This window comes from Felis catus, chromosome D1 (assembly GCF_018350175.1).
Source record: "Felis catus isolate Fca126 chromosome D1, F.catus_Fca126_mat1.0, whole genome shotgun sequence".
NCBI classification, from domain to species: domain Eukaryota; kingdom Metazoa; phylum Chordata; class Mammalia; order Carnivora; family Felidae; genus Felis; species Felis catus.
Window position 1 is genome coordinate 373,426 of NC_058377.1, and position 17,267 is coordinate 390,692.

The following is a 17,267-nucleotide window of genomic DNA, read 5'->3' on the forward strand; positions in this document are numbered from 1 at the left end:
CATTAGTTAAGTAAAGGAGAGTGGCTGGCAATCAGGGCATAAACACGTCCAGATGTCACAGACTTGTGTGGAGTGTAGGTTACATGACTCACAGCTAAGCACGTATGATTAGAGAAACTGCCTCATGCAACTAACTGTTGGTTAGAAAAACCCAGCTCGAGCTGATTATGCCAACTCTTCAGCCTTATACAGCAGCAGTAAGAACGGAAATGATGTAAATGGGGCTTCAGGCCTGGCCTTACTTTTTTTACTTCATATTTAATGGCAAGTTTCAAGCGGCTGAGATTTGGACGGCTGTGATCTCCCCCACCATGATACACTTCGATGTCCCCATTCAGAATGGCCTCCACTTCTTCGGTATTTCTGCACAGATCAAGGAGTCCAACAACAAAATCCTTGCACTGCATTGACAGTTTTTTGTAGTCATTCTGGGAAAGACAAAGCAAAACAAAAAACAATAATGGAGAAGTAGCACATTTACTAGGTGACGCAGTGGAATTTATCAGTCACTTGACAGTTGGGAGAGGAAACAAACAGAAAAATTCTATCTTTGGGTTTACTGTTCTTTTAATGTGCTTTCACTGCTGTTCTACTGAGTGATTTCTGAAGTATCTTAGCACCATAAAGATGTTCTTCATATCCAAAGAAAGGAAATTTATCTAAAACATAAGCAAAGCTGTTGAATAGTGTACTGTGCCCAAGTCACCATAGGATCAGGAGAATATGAAGTAAGCAACTTTTCCCACAGCAGGTTCCTACCACTTTGCATACATCATGTCTCATGTTCATGACTTCACCAGCAAGCACATCATGTACATTTGGTAGATCTTTGTAAGATCTTGTAAACTGTTGGTAAACTTGAGAAACACAGGACATTTGGAGAGATTCCAGAGAAAAGCAAACATATGTCATTTATCTATTTAATAAATTGTATTGAGAAACTTAGAGTACCAAAATCAGGGTCCAAGACAAGATCTAATATAAAGTCTGAAAACCAGGATTCTTCTTTGGAGAAAAGAAAACTTAATGCAAATGCTTCTGTTGTAATTTGTTGATGATGACCTAATATTACGTTGGGAAGACTTAGGAAGTATAGATCATATTCAAACATAAAAAATTCACATCTTGAAAAGATGCTCTACATCACTGATGACCAGAAAAATGCAAATCAAAACCATAATGAGATACCACCTTACATCTGTCCGAGTGGCTAAAATCAAAAAGACATGTGTTGCCAAAGATGTAGAATAAGAAGAAGCCCCCATGCACTGTTAGCAGGAATATAAATGGTACAGATGTGGTGGAAAGCAGTATGGAGGCTCCTTAAAAAATTAAAAATAGAAATACCACAAGATCCAGTAATTTTAACACTGGATATTTACCCAAAGAATATGAAAACACTAATTCTTTTTTTTTCTTTTTTTTTTAACGTTTATTTATTTTTGAGACAGAAAGAGACAGAGCATGAACGGGGGAGGGTCAGAGAGAGGGAGACACAGAATCTGAAACAGGCTCCAGGCTCTGAGCTGTCAGCACAGAGCCTGATGCGGAGCTCGAACTCACGGACCGCGAGATCATGACCTGAGCCGAAGTCGGCCGCTTAACCGACTGAGCCACCCAGGCGCCCCTGAAAACACTAATTCTAAAAGATACACGGACCCTGATGTTTGTTGCAGCATTATTTACAATGGCCAAGAAATGGAAGCAGTCTAAGTGCCCATTGATAGATGAATGGGTAAAGAAGATGTGGTGTGTATGTTATGGAATATCACTCAGCCATAAAGAATGAGAACTTGCCATTTGTGACCACATTATGGTATTATGCTAAGTGAAATAAGTCACATAGTGAAAGACAAAGGCCATAGGATTTCACTTACATGTAGACTCAAAACAGACAAACAAAGCAGGAACAGACCCACAAAAAGACTGGTGGATGCCAGAGAGGAGAGGCATGTGGGGGATGGACAGAATGGGTGGAGGGGAGTGGGAGATAAAGAATTCTAGTTATGAAATGAATAAGTCAAGGGGATAAAAGGCATAGAGTCAGAAACACAATCAGTGATACTGGAATAGTGTTGTTAGGGGACAGATGGTGGCTATATACACTTGTGGTGAGCACAGCATGATGTGCAGACATGCTGAATCACCATGTTGTGCACCTGATGCTGATGTGACACTATGTGTCAACTATATGTCAATTAAAAACACAACTCTGTCTAATGTATATACACCAGGTATTAACATCTTCATGCAGGTCTAATACTTCCTCCCCCTTTTTTCTCTTACATTGAAATAAGGCCATTTATAGGTCAATGTTCATCAAGAAAACCTATCAGCTTGAGTTTGTTGCATGGCAAATGGATTATATTACCTAATTTAATCTTTTAGGTCATCTTGCTCAGTTTGGTTAAATAATGTGTCCAAGATCATGTAGCCACTAAGTGTCAAAATCAAACATTAAATACAGCTGTTAGGCCCCAAACCCTCTGCCTTTAAGGACTATGCCACTTTGTCCCTTCTTTGTAGAAAGCTTTTCTATTTTGAAAAGTGGGAAGAAGTAGGAAGCACGTAGGGCCAACACTATTCCCATTTTCCACATCAAAAAACTAAGGCTCCCTGAGGTCACATAGCCTCAGTGGCAGAGTTTACTCTTAGAGTTATAGCTTTGCTAGTTATTTCCGCCATCCTGAAGCTGCTGGTGTGTTTAGAATGAAAATGTCCCTTGGGAGAATCAGGAGAGGAAGATGGTGGAGTTCGAGCAGCTCTGGATGTTAGGCAATAAGGAGGTATTTTAGGGAAGCCTATATGGGTGTGGGTGCAGCACCTACCTGGGCTCCTCTCTGTAAATCCTGCCAAGTGACCTATTACAATTCAGTGGCTTCTAAACAGGCTATGCTTTCCTAACTGCAGGTCCAAACAGACTCCATGAAGGCAAACTGATGAAACAAATTCTGCCTAACGGAGACTGGCTCATGCTCTTTCTAAACAGGTATCTAGTCAGATAGTACAAGGAAGTCACAAGGAAACAGCTTTATCCTTTTCATGAAACAGTCAGTTAGGGTCACAGGGACAAATGTTAAGGTGTGCATATGTTCCCCATGTCCACTGTCTATAGAGTGGTTAGGGGCTTGGGTTTTTCCACTCAAATACACCTGTAATCAAATCGCAGCTCCTTCAGTTTTTAGCCATGTGATCTTAGATAAATTAAAATCATTCCATGAGGTAGGCGCTATTATTATTCCCATGTTACAAATGAGAAAAATGAGTGTTAGTTAGATTAAATAACTGTTAAAGAAACTACACATGCAGGGGCACCTGGGTGGCTCAGCTGGTTGAGTATCTTGGTTTCGGCTCAGGTCACGATGCCAGGCTGGTGAGATTGAGCCCCGCATCAGGCTCTGTGCTGATAGCTGCAGAGCCTGCTTGGGATTCTGTCTCTCCCTTTCTCTCTGTCCCTCCTCTGCTCATGCTTGCTCTCTCTCAAAATAAATAAGTAAACATTAAAAAAAATAGCTTTAAGAAAAAAGATTGTCTCTCTCCCTCTCCCTGCCCCTCTCTGCCTCAAAAGAGAAAGAAAGAAAGAAAGAAAGAAAGAAAGAAAGAAAGAAAGAAAGAAAGAAAGAAAGAAAGAAAAGAACAGAAAAGAAAAGAAAAGAAAAGAAAAGAAAAGAAAAGAAAAGAAAAGAAAAGAAAAGAAAAGAAAAGAAAAGAAAAGAAAAAGAAAAAAAAAGAAACCACACATGCAAAGTACTTCGCATGGTGCTGAGCATTTGGCAAGCATTCCATAAAACACATTTATTTTATTCTGTATCATCAAAGGCAAGATCTGAAAAGAGGCTGTTTCTTGACATTTGTAAGTATCCTTGCAGCTAAAGGCAAAATTTATCTTGCTCTGAAACGTCTTTTCCCTCTTTCTCAGCCTCCTCAAATCCTATGCATTCTGCCCATACGCAGCTGAAATGCCATGTACCTGTACCTTCCCTGAAAACTAATCTGAATCAAATGTTGCTTCCTCTGGATTCCACAGCACATCACTTACAGTCCATCTAGTAACTTCACTTCTCTCTATATCATATATATTTACGTGTGCATGTGTCTCTCAAGTCACCGTGACTTCCGCCAGCTTACTCATCTTTCTGGCCTCAACAGCACTTCTCGCCATGCTGTGAACACAGACACAGTTCCAGGAAACAGAACCTGGCTGTAGAGTACAGCATGCCTGGACTCTGGTCCCAACTCTGCCAATCACCAGTTGTTGGTCTTGGGCTTTAAGTGACCTTTCTGTGCCTCCATTTCTTCATCTGCAAAGCAAGTAAGGTTCTCAAGGTTGTGATAAGAATTAGACATAAATGTAAAGTCTATAGAACATGTCTAAATGGTGGTGACCACAAGTGCTACCACATATCATTGTAACAAAGAGCTTGTTGAAAAAAAAAATACAAAATTACCTCCTGTCCGCAGTAGCTAGCACAATCCTAAGCACCTATGGAAGCTTATTAAGACACCTTGACTGATGAGTGAAGAGTGCAGTCCTTAACGTTACAGACCTACCTTGAACTCCTTCTCAATGTTGGCCAGCACGGCCAGCTCATTGCTGAGTTCTAAAGCTGTCATGACTGGGTCTTCACTAGACAGTGACAGGTAAGCTGGACTTGCCAGGCCCTTGTAGGCATTAATCCGAGATCTGGAGTGACTAAAGGAGTCATGCTTCTGTTTCTGGCTGCACTCACTGCACTTGCAGAAATAGTCATGAGGCCGTTCAATCCGAGCACCCTTCCGCAAGAGGGTATGCACGATTTCATATTCCTGGCAGTGGGCGGCCAGAATGATTGGAGTCACATCATGAGAGAACCGTGTTCCATCTTCATCATAGGCATAAAAATCATCTTGCTGCAGTTCCGACTGGCTGGGGCTGGTTGCTAACCTCTTGCCTTCAGCAAAAGCTGGATGACTGAGAATAGCTTCCACAATCCGAACATAACCTTTACTAATAGCTAGAAGCAAAGCATCCCCAACACGAGAGAGGTTTTCTTTCTTGAGAAGAAGTTCTGTAATTTCCAGATGCTCATTGGCCACGGCCAACTGCAGGGCATTCTGGCCCATGTAATCCACACAGTTAACATTGAGGGACAGACATTCTTCTAACATCTTCCTCACCACTGGGATGTTGCCATATTCAGCAGCATCTAAAAAACGTTCCTCCTCAATAGATAAGCTTGTTGAGCGATCGTTAAACATGTAAGCTGGTCCTCGGTTGGCTAACCTTCTCCCCTTCTCACGGAGAATCGTCTGCCGCCGGTGGGCCAGTCTGTTGTCGGTGTCCTGGCTATAAGGAAATAGAAAGATTGGGAACAAATCATATTAAGAGCATTTTAGTGAGCCAAATGACTTGCCATTCAACTAATGCAACCCTCAAGTATATGAGATGTTGTCTCATCATCTCTAGACCAACTATAATAGAAATGGGAATGCATTTATTTGTTAATGGATTCCAAGAACTTCTTTAAGAGAGCCAAGCACTTTGCAGATTTTAATGTTTCCATTTGGAGTGGAGACTCTGGCAATTCCTATCATCTCTCTGTGCCATTGAAATAAGGATTAATGTGAGTGTTTCAATCACAGATAGTATAAGAAAGACCCACAATCAGTCACCAATATTATATACAGTGTGAAAATATTAAAAAATAGAGAAAATAGTAAATCCATTCAACACATACTTACTGGTTCCCTCCTATGCCAGGGCCAGGCACCGTATAAGGCCCAGGAAAATCAATGGTGACAAAAGTAGAAACTTTTCTGCCCTTATAAATCTTATACTCTACTGGGAGAAACTGGGAACTAGAACATTGCCTTGTTATCAGTTGTTTGTCGTGATAAACCTATAGCAGGGTTATGTAGCATAGCTTCCAGGAGAAAGTTAAAGGCTAAAAATGGAAGGATGAGTACAAGTCAAGTGAGGGTGTGCTTTAAGAGGGTGGGACAGAGGTTGGGTACAGGTAGAGCACTTTCTCCAATGGAAGGGTCAACCAGACACTATAGCACAGGTTTCATTAATAGGAACAGTTAAGACTTGGACTCTGCTAGGTGTTCTAAAAATCACTGGAAATGAGAACATTATGAGTAAGGCACAGGTGGGAAGGAACACTTCTGTGATGGAGATGGGTCAAAGAGATGGCCAGCCTTTAGTGCAGGCCTTCAGTCTGTGATAGGAGACAGTGATCCCTTCTCTAGTCAAATGCTACAATGGACATTTTCTTCCTTATTGATTTATAACTGTATGTCTTAAAGTTTACAGCTCAATCCTTATCACTGTCACTAACCACAGACTCAAAGGTACAATTCACTGCAGAACAGGGAAGGGCCATGTTAGGAGGGTGGGGGCTGAAAGGAAGGAAAAAGGTGTGGTTGGTGATAGATATGATAGATGTTTCCTCTCTTTGTAAATGTTTCCTAGAGCCATCCCTCTGAATACTGTCACAAATTTCCCAGTATGAAGACAACTTAAATTGGTCCAAAGACCCCATAAATGATCTTCCCCTCCAATGTGGCCTAAATATCTTTCTCTACGAGTCCTTAACCATCTTGATATCCAATATCCAGGTAGTGTTGTCTACGGTTGTGTGATTCCCAAAGAAATAGCAAGATGTCAGCCAACTCACAAATGATTATGATTCTCCAAGGAGCTTGAACAGTATGCTGCCATATTAACCAATGTTTTCCATAGACTCATTCAACAGTGAGCCCTCCAGCCATCCATGGTGTCTCTTCAAAAGTGACCAGCCTGATGTGTTATTAAAGAGACAACTTTGTAAATTTAAAAAATGATGTCAAGGGCAATGGCTACAACACCAGTAATTTCTAAAGTCAGTCTTTTGACATTGTATGGGGAACTTTTGTTAAGTATTAAGGGAATGATTTCTACATGTATTTTGCTTTCTGTAACTATTGCTTTGTTTTCCATTCCATTTTTAATGTTATCAAAGTTGTGCACATACACAAATAGAGGACTCTATATGCTTTATGAAAACAGCAGCCCTCTGTGTTTCATTTTCCCCACTTCCTGATCCCCAGAGGCAATAATGTCAATATTTTAGCTTATTATTTTACAATTTAAAAACTTACAGCCATACAACTTATTAATATTGTTATTTCTGAATTTCCAGGTTTGCAATTATCTATGGAATTCTCACCAAAGGTGAAATTCAGCCCACTTTAACAATCTCCCTGCCCCTGCACACACACCCACATGGACACACCTCAAACACACCTCATGGTCCTTTATCATTCCAGGGTAGTTGCAGCATAACTTTGGCTAGATAACTACAATAATACAGTGATAGTCCTAGCTGTGACAAGGAGTGTACCATGGTGTCTTTCAGGATACTACTTCCCTACGTCCTGAAACCCAGTTGTTAATAATTCTCTTCCTGTATTCATATGCTTAATGTTCTGTGTACTTATGACCAATGCAACAAAATCCTACTCTCCTTTGGTCTAAATCTTGTTTTAATTCATCCAACATCCTATGTATTTTTTTAATTTTAGCCTCTTGAAGAGTCTTTTCTGTAGCCTCCTGATCTGCTAACCTGGACATGGTTACAGTCTAGACTCAAACGTATGTTGTCTTTGAATCTTCCTTTGGCATCATCCCAACAATTCTCTTTGCTTTGCTTTTATGTTGTGTTCCTTGTGTTCTGAATCCCAGACTCTCCTCTTTCTTAGCTCACTCCTGTGCCCTAGTATAGCACATGCTCCACTAGCTGACTGACAAAGTATGTGCAGGAGGTAAACTTCTTGAGATTTTGCATGTCTAAAAATGACTGTATTATTGACAACCTTAATTGGTAGTTTAGCTGGGTAGAGAATTCTAGGTTAACAATAATTTTCAAAGCTTTGTACTGTTACATTCTAGTTTTTGTAGTTGCTATTAGGAAATATGATTCTGGATGTTCTCTTTGTCTCTGTTGCCCTAAAATTACATAATTTTTTGTTGGAGGGAACCTCCTTTCTTCTGTGGTTCTGTGCACTCAGTAAATCTTTTCATCTGGAGAAATGGATGCTTTTCTGAGAAATATTTTTAACTCATTTCTCTGATAATTCTGTTTCCTGCTGTCAGTGTTGTTTCTGGAACTCCTTTTGGATGCTGGACATTCTGGGATTACCACTAAATTTTCTTATCTTTTCTGTCCAATTTTCCAGTTAATTGTGGGTTTGTTGTTTGGTTTTTGTTTTCGCATTACACTATGGACATTTCTTTAACTTTATCCTCTAATATATCTTTTGAAAAATATTCTCTGCTGCTATGTTTATAATTCTCAAGAACATTTTTTTTTGTTCTTTACAATAACTTTTCTTCAAGACAAAGACACATTATCTTCTCTTACCTAATCCAGAGACATTAGTGATAAAGACCACACAGACCAGAACACTTTAGAGAATTTACTCCTAAGTTGCTTTTTAATGTATATTATGTACTGTAGATTTTATATTAGAGTTTTTCATCCAAAAGCTAGTGACCTTTAGTAGGCATACTTTTCTATTTAAAAGAAATAAAATTAATTCTAATGTCTCTTCTAAGAGAATGCCATTTTCCCTCATAAAAAATTTGCCAGCATCTAATGTCAGTTTTGGTGAAAGGCAATTCTTGGAGGTGAGTTTTTAGGAGAGCGGCATTATTTCTGACTTAACAGAATGGATGAAGTAGAAGCATGGAGAGTCTCGTCACATGAGCAGCTATCATTCTTCTTCCCTCTAAGATTTTGAACCCCTTTCCCTCCTCTCTGTCACTCTTCTGGCCTCTAAAAACCCCCTCCAGCGTGTATTACCCCACAGCTGCTGCTGTAGATTGTAGACTAGAGGAACCACGAAGATTAGGGGGAGAGGAAGTGTTGCTAACCACAGAGAATGTGTTCAAAAAGAAAAACTGTAAAATGAAGGGAGAAAAGAGCTAAGATCAGGGGATTTATGAAAGTGAGATGAAAAAGTACTATAGGGAGAACTTGGGGAAAGTTCCTGTAAAAACAAAACCAAAAAGGCATAAAATGGACACAAAATAGTACCAAGAACCAGGCCTCTGTTTTGTTCTTTTTCTTCCATAAGATTAAGAGAAATAATTACTCCAGCCTATGTCATAGGATTTTTCCAGGGTCAATTCAAATCACAAATTGGAAAGCACCTAAATTTGAGTTTCATTTTTTTTTTACAGCCACAGGTTTATGCATTTATATGAACAAGAAGGTCACCAACTTTACTACTTTTCAGCTGTTATTCACATGGAATACCCATGAAAGGCAAGGACTGAGATGGTAATTGAGAGGCTTTTGTCTCTTTAAAAAAAGGAAAATCATTATAAGTAATTTAACTTATATCTCAATTTTTAGTTTCCAAAGTACTATTTGTTCATATAACACCTCTAAATTTACACAGAGGTAGTTTTGTGACATCTTTAATTCTAAAATTTTAAAAGACTGATTTATGACTTTAATGCCTATTTATCTGAATAATGGCAGGCTCTATCCTAGCAAGCCACTGTTCCAAGGATACGTCCCATTTTCTTCTAGATTGTTATGGCTTTCCCACCTATAGCAGCCATTCTTTTGAGGAAAGAGCAAAAACATTTCCATAGAAAATGTTTTCTTCACGTTTAAAGCATCTCTTGTCCCATTGTGGCAACCATAAATATTAATCCTATGCAGTGACATGAATTTCTGACACATTTTTTGGAAAGGCCTGGATTATCATTACCTCTTCAGTACTCTGTGGCCAGTAAAGCCTGATACAGGACACGTCTAGAGGCATTTGAGATTGCCCTAAGGAAGATAACCACTGCATGCTCTTGGAAGGCAGTTCTTGCACTGGTAGTGAGATAAACCACTCACTTGTTGGGTATGGTGACCCAACAAAATGCATACTTTGCTGCCTCTGGTCTTCCCTAACTGCAGTCTCAAAGGCTCCATGTATTGTATTTTGCCACAAGTGGTGTTGCTTAACCCTGAATTTCAAATGCAAAAGCAAAACGTGTAAAACCACTTTTTCAGGAACACACATTTTAAGACTTTCAAGAAAGCTATGAGATGCTGCTAGATTACATTACCCCTCTGAGGGATTTTACAAGGCTATGCTGTAGAACTGTACATTAATTGCAAAGTAACCTCATAAAACCACCTACTAGAAAGAGGAACAACCGCCCAAAGCAATATATCAACAAAAGAGATATTTTCATTCCAGCTAAAGGGCACATTTTTGCAAAGTCAGTTCTTCTATTTAAGAAAAATATTTATTAAGAATTTTTCTTCATCCATTCAGCCATGTTTAGCAGGATTAAATGTTTAGTAACCTACATTTTCATGTCTGTATTTTAAAAATTTGTTTTATCACAATATTTAAATACCAGTTCTAGGAAGGAATGTAACTAGCCACTGCCCACTTGGTACTCAAATACTGATTAAGTCATGAAAATCAACGGTTTTTACATACCTCATTTTCCTGATTCTTTTTGCTGGCGAAATATTGCCTGTTGCCCCAGATAGCGAGAGATGAAATAATCCATCTCTATTGAAAATGCCAGCAATGCAAATTAGCTTCTGAGTCGAATGGACTGTGTGCTTTGAGTCCAGAGTATATGTAGTAATTCCTCTATTTCCTGTTCAAATATAATGTGCTTTTACCAAATGGAACTGCTCTTATACAAACTAAGCTTTACATTAAGTATCTAACTTAATTTTTTATTTTGTGTTTCCAAAATACTTGAAATTTTAAAATCAAAGCACAATTCTACCAAAGAAGACGTGTGAAAATATAAATGGCACATAACTATCCATGCAGCGTGGAACAGCCAAGATAGCAGATTGTTAGATTTAATCTGGGAAGGTGAAAATAAAGGAGATTCTAGGATATATATTTTATTACCTGCATGATTATACAAGGAAAAATTGGACTTGAGTACTTACAATTAACAGTCAACACAACTAGCAATTCTGCAGACCACTTTAGAAGGATGAATGATGAAAGTAGTTTTGTTCTAATTTATAACAATGAAATTATTTTCACTTTATCTGCTTAATTCCTGGCCACACACCCCTGGCCTTCCCTCCAGGGTTGAGGGAGCAGTAAACAATTAGAGTGGTTTTCCTACATCCAATGAGAGCAAGGAATATTTTGCTTTATTCACCAGTGGATCCCCAGTGCTTAGCAGAAAGGCACACTGCAAACCCTCACACAATTGTCTAATTCACGCATCTTTCTCATCAAAGGAATTAAGGTCAAAGCCCAGAGCCCATTCGTTCCGATTAAACCAAGAGCAAATACAAGGTACAGCCCTACAAACAAAACACGATGGTTGAACCTCAGTGTGTCCTGGGGTATGTACATCATTATATATTACTTTCAAATTAGCATCGAGCTTAATAGGGAACAGAGGAAGTTGGAAGACATATCTTTTTAAGGGCGTCTTTGTGACTGCCTTCATCCAGAAGTAGAGATTTTCTTGTCCTTTCCTGTCACTGATTCTGCTCTCTGCATGTCCTTGACACTACATATAAAGCATAAACCCATTTTCACAACATATTACCAAATCCCTGTGACTTCCAGAGAGTTTTCAAGATAGAAATTCTATATATATTATGATTCAGTTAGCTTCAATTTTCCCCTGTTCACTCAAATACTAACTTACTGAGTGATCCTTCACACATCACACCACCACCTTGTTCCAAGAGTGAAACACAGACTCCTGAACTGCTCGTCATGTTCAGTTGGGAGCCAGCTGGTTGTGTGTAAGTTACATATTTTTTGGTTATTTTTATCACCGATTGACATTTGCTTGTATAAATTAGAAACCCAACTACGTAAGAGAATGAAAATAGTAGTAAATAATGAAAGTTATAGAAACTTTCTACATGATAACTGAGCCTGAAATGTCATTGTTTCTTTTTAGCCTCCACTTTCTGGATTATTCTAGGTATCATGGCTTCCTCCTCTGAAGTGTTCTTTGGTTGATCTCTGGACACATGCATCTATTTTGGTCTATTTTAGTAGAGTACTCTTGAGAATATTAAAAAGTTGATGTGTAATACCAGCAAAATATATCCCAATTATCTCATCAAAGAAACAGATTTAAACTATTTGCTTCTAATAGCAGAAGCTGTCATAGTCCTGTGTATTACACAAACCTATTTTCCCATTCCACAAGTAACCTCTGTGTAAGACAGATTCCAGGCTGGAAAAAACCCAGCATACTTCAACTGGGTAATAGGAGGAGTTTAATGAAGAGACTCTAGGAATGTGTGGGCAGGAATTAGGGAAATCCAACATGGTGCCAACACTTTACCCAGGTCTAGGATGGTGCAGGATTAGGCCTGAAAGGGGCATAAGGAGGTAATAGTTACTGCAAGTTAGGACAACTATAAGGATAACACATGACAGAGTCTCTGACCTTTGGAAGAGGGCAGCAGCCAACCCTCAAGGAGAGAGTTAGGGGAACTTATACCCTGACCTCCCTCTCTCGTGACCTCTGTTATCCCACAGGGACCTCCCATGGGCTGCACCCACTCAAAGCCTGGGGACAAAGGAGCCCACTGATATAGCCTGCACAGGTCTGCATTGATGTCCTCCCTAAGGAAGAGGACGGTGTGCGTGCAAAGTAGAAAGTGGACCAGAAGAGCCAGACCAACAACAGCCAGCACACACTCTAAAACTGAGTGAGTCTGACTTTGCCATGATTAACTCCCTCAGAAACTACTGATGAAAGCACGTGCAGAGAGAAGACGGCAAGTGTACAATGTGTTTATTATGAACCCAGAGGCATCAGTTCTCATCTTTCTAGGCTCATTTTCCCTTCAATAAGCTAACTATCAGGAGAGACACTCATATTCAACTTCAGGCTTCAACTTCACTATCTTAAAAAATGAGCCCATAACTAAGATTCATCCACCTGAATTTTAAGTTAATACTCATAAGAGGCTTAACATGAGCAGTTCTGACTCTGAGGGTGGGAAGGATAGTAATGTAATGTCATAGAAACATTCAGAATTGTTGAAATTGTGTGCTCAGCAGATGCTGAAGCTGTTGACTGCTGGAGGTATCCATGCTAAAGGAACGGCCTTCACTAACAAGTCTGGAACACGCTCCCAACCTCCACCACAGGGGCCAGATCCAACTGCCCACGGGGCAGGTTAAATCTACACAAGCCTGGCATGAACAATACAGAGGGGACGATGACTGCATGACGTGGGGAACACTTCAACTGATTTAGAAAACAAACTTACAGAATGCCTTTCTTTGCTGATTTTAGACAGCTCTTAAACCTCATATCCACCATCAAGATCTTAACAGTTCCTTCCTTCCTTCCTTCCTTCCTTCCTTCCTTCCTTCCTTCCTTCCTTCCTTCCTTCCTTCATCATTTCAAACATTTACTGTCCCAGGCACTATGGCAGGCAATGGGAGATTCAGCAGGGAAGGACACTCAGAGGGCAGAAAAGAGAGCACTGGTTAAAGGCATGGATGTAAGAGTAACTAGACACAGGTTCAAGTTCTAACCTGCCCATTGTTGACTCTCTGGCTTCCTAAAAAATAAGGATTATAATGATCCTATTTCCCAGGATTGGTGGGAGGGTTACAATATTGTGTGCATTTTACTTGGAAAATGTTATTTATAGCCCTGTCATGATACTACAAGTCTTAGTCATCTTAAGAACGTTATGCAGTACTCATTATTCTCATTGACATAAAGATAATGCAAGCCATTTAGTACTTGATAATAGTAAGTGCTCAATATGTAGTCTTAACTGTTATTATTCTACAGTATTTTCAAGTAATTTGTACTTGTCATAAACTGAAATATACTTATCCACCTTCAGTAAAAATGAGGTATGGCAATTTGGTAGAGTTTGATTTTGAACACACTTATTGTGTCAAGGAAATTGTAAGTTCACTATATACTTACCCCTAGGTTTTTAGCTTCTACATAAGACTATCAGGTGAACTCCTATGAATATGTATATTATATTAACTAACTTCACTAGAACTGACAGGCTGAGAACTGACATTCACTAAAAGTTTACTATGTGCCAATCACTTTATCAGTGTTATTTTGTTTAATTTTCCTATAGTTGGTGAGGTTGGCTTTATTACTTCTGCTTCACACATAAAGAAATGTTTTGGGATTTGTCCAAAACAGAGATGATACACATTGTGGAAAGTGTTGTTGTTGTTATGTTTTAATACAGCTGAAAAAAGCTAAGATGGAATACCCTTAAAACAAAACAAAAACGAGGCCTCTACAATTCCTGTATAATACACAGAAAACTCTTTACTAAACTCATACTAACAATAAATGGTAAAGCAAGATTGTATACTTAGGTTCACAGATATTGTATTTCATTTTTATATCTATTTTACTATTGTGAAAGATAGAGCTATAATTTTAAGTTTAATAAAATTAACAGCATGTATCCCCCACAACGAGCCCCCGTCTGAGGACTAGATCACTGATAACCTTGAGAAGCCCCGTTGTGCCCATTCTGAATCACTATCTGCCCCTACAACGCTACCTGGCCTTTGTGGTGAACGTTCCTTCAACTTTGCTATTTTTTTTAGCTCTTCCATCTTTGTAGCCCTAAACAATAGAGACTGGTTTGCAAAAAGGAGGTATTTAGCACAAACCCAACAGAGGAGGGAAGGGAAACACTGCCCCCGCTGGCAGAGCAGAGGCTGCCTGCAGCTTTTCGGAGAGCTCATCCACACCCCGCCCCCACCCCACGTGAGTTAGTTGGAGTGACCACGAGTGGGTCCTGGGACACACAGGTGACATCAGGCTGCTGTTCTTGCCTCTCTTACAGAGGAACAGGTCAAGGCAAAGCCCCTCGGAGGGAAGGGAGGACTCACCGTTTCTCTACTCTTCCCTAACACCAACGCTGTTAGCCAAGGTCTTTTGCATCATCTCCTTTTCTGTGTTTTCAAAAACCAATTTCACCAAAACAAAACACTGCATTACACTGCAGGCCTCATAGTGTGACTATAGCTATAGCTGCTAGAAAGCTCCCACTTCCACTGGGCCAACAATGGAACGTGTCTACTTCCATTGGCACAACTACATTCCGCTGTCAGGGGCCTGGGCAGCAAGCTGCAGTAGAAAATGGGATTTTCCGGGTGGCTAGAGCTACCAAAGTTATACGACTTCCCTGAAGATGGGTGAAAAGGAAAACCACTGAAACCATTGCTTTGGTGCAACACAAAGCAAACTCGCTGACTAACTCCTAGAGGCTTTGGAATCACATGTACAAAAAAACAAGGCTCTACTTTTCTATGGAAAAGTTATTCTTATTTTACCCTTCCTCTTTCATGGCAAAAACAAACTTCAGTCCCTGTACAGGCAACCACACCATTTTGATGAACTGCATTATATTGCTATGCGAGTAAGTTTAAAATTGAGAACGGGGCCCAAGTTTCAGGTTTTCTCTGTGCATCCTACTCGGTGATTCCTTATTAACACCCTGAGTCACAGAGTGAATGTGAGTGCACAGGATATATTTCTGCATCACTTCTGCTTTATCCACCAAGGCACTAACGGTGAAACCACAGACCAAAATGCCAGGTGAGCACTTAGAAACGGTGTCTTTCAGGGGCGCCTGGTGGGCTCAATCAGTTAAGTATCCGACTTCAGCTCAGGTCATGATCTCACAGTCCACGATCTCACAGTCCACGATCTCACAGTTCATGAGTTTGAGCTCTGCGTCAGGCTCTGTGTTGATGGCTCAGAGCCTGAAGCCTGCTTCGGATTCTGTGTCTCCCTCTCTCTCTGCCCCTCCCCCACTTGCATGCTCGCTCTCTCTCGCTGCCCTTCAAAAATAAATTAAAACATTAAAAATTTTTACAAAAAAAAGAAGTCAGTGTCTTTCAACCTTCTCACTTTTCAAGTACCTGTCTTAAGTTTTTTAAGAAGAGGAAATGTGTAAAAATTATTTTCTAATGATATAGATACTTTCCACGTGAGGAAAGTAAGGCCCCCAGTAACTTACCCAATGTTAAACAGCTACCTATAACCTTAAACTATTGACTCCTTCTTCACCCCAAGACGTTATTGATGTGGGAAACAAAGGCAAAAGAAAAAAATGAAATTTCCTTACTACCCATTGACAACTCCTTGAGACAGGCAGAGTGACCTTCCTCTGGGAGCTCAGCTGCCTGGATGATGACATTTTGCTAAATGTCATCTTAGCCTGATGCCTCAGGATTCTGTAAATCTACTTTAATATGTATAACTTCCTTTGGAGGGGCGCCTGGGTCACTCAGTTGGATGAGCATTTGACTTTTGATCTCAGCTCAGGTCATGATCTCACAGGTTCGTGGGTTCAAGCCCCACATCAGGCTCTGTGCTGACAGTGCACAACCTGCTTGGGATTCTCTCTCTCCCTCTCTTTCTGCCCCTGTGTCACTCACTTCCTCTCTCAAAATAGATAAACTTGAAAAAAAAAAAAAAGACACCTTCTCACAAGGGGCTTTAAAAGTAAAGCCCCAATCTTTAACATTCTAAGTCTCCACTTCCTGCTTTTTCCCCACATCTTACCACATATCACCATCATCTATATTTTACCTATTTGTCTTATTTATGATCTGTCTCTCTCACAAGAATGTAGTCCTGTGAAGGCATTCTACACACTTCCCAATGCCTGGGGCAGTGCCTGCACTTGTGAGGTCCCAGGGAACATCTGTTGAATGAATGGAAAAGTGTACAGATATAACCTGAACTGACTGGTGTAAGGATATGAATGTCTCTCCAGTGCCGGCATTACACAAAGTATTTTTTAGGAGGTCAATAAAATCTATAAAGCTCTCCCAGATTAGAAACAGAAAAGAGGGAAAATACAAATTACTAACGCCAAGAAAGAAAGAGGTACATCATTACAGATTCTGCAGGCATTGAAAGGACAGTAGCATATGATAGACTACCTCGTGCTTATAAATTTCATAACTCGGACTAGCAAAAACATTTTTAGATACAACACTAAAAGCATGATCCATGAATTTTAAAAAATTGGTACGTTGTGTGTCATCAAAATGAAGAACTTTCACTTTTTGAAAGACACTGTTAAAATAATAAACAATAAGCCACAGTTGGGAGAAAATGTTTGCAAATCACCTACCTGATAAATGAGTTGTACCCAGAATAAAGAATGTACAATGTTCAGTAATAAAAATCTAATAAAAAAGAGCAAAAAGAACCCAATAATATGAAGAATCCAATTAAAATAAGCAAAACTTTGATAGACATT

The 17,267-nt window shown here is 39.7% G+C and overlaps 1 protein-coding gene across 9 annotated transcripts in view; it reads right to left on the bottom strand.

Moving 5' to 3' along the window:
• The window catches only part of TRPC6 (transient receptor potential cation channel subfamily C member 6), a 133,285-nt gene that overhangs the window by 37,204 nt on the left and 78,814 nt on the right, over positions 1-17,267 (bottom strand). For 4 of the 9 annotated variants that reach the window (XM_023239036.2, XM_023239035.2, XM_019811185.3 and 1 more), the window contains exons 2-3: positions 4,552-5,326; positions 243-428 (exon numbers count right to left, since the gene is read on the bottom strand). In XM_023239036.2, coding sequence (XP_023094804.1) covers positions 243-428; positions 4,552-5,326 — 961 coding nt within the window. Of the gene's footprint in view, positions 1-242; positions 429-4,551; positions 5,327-6,659; positions 6,893-10,476; positions 10,643-17,267 lie in introns of those variants that run through there. The other 5 variants (XM_045038170.1, XM_045038169.1, XM_045038173.1 and 2 more) reach the window with 3 other exon arrangements.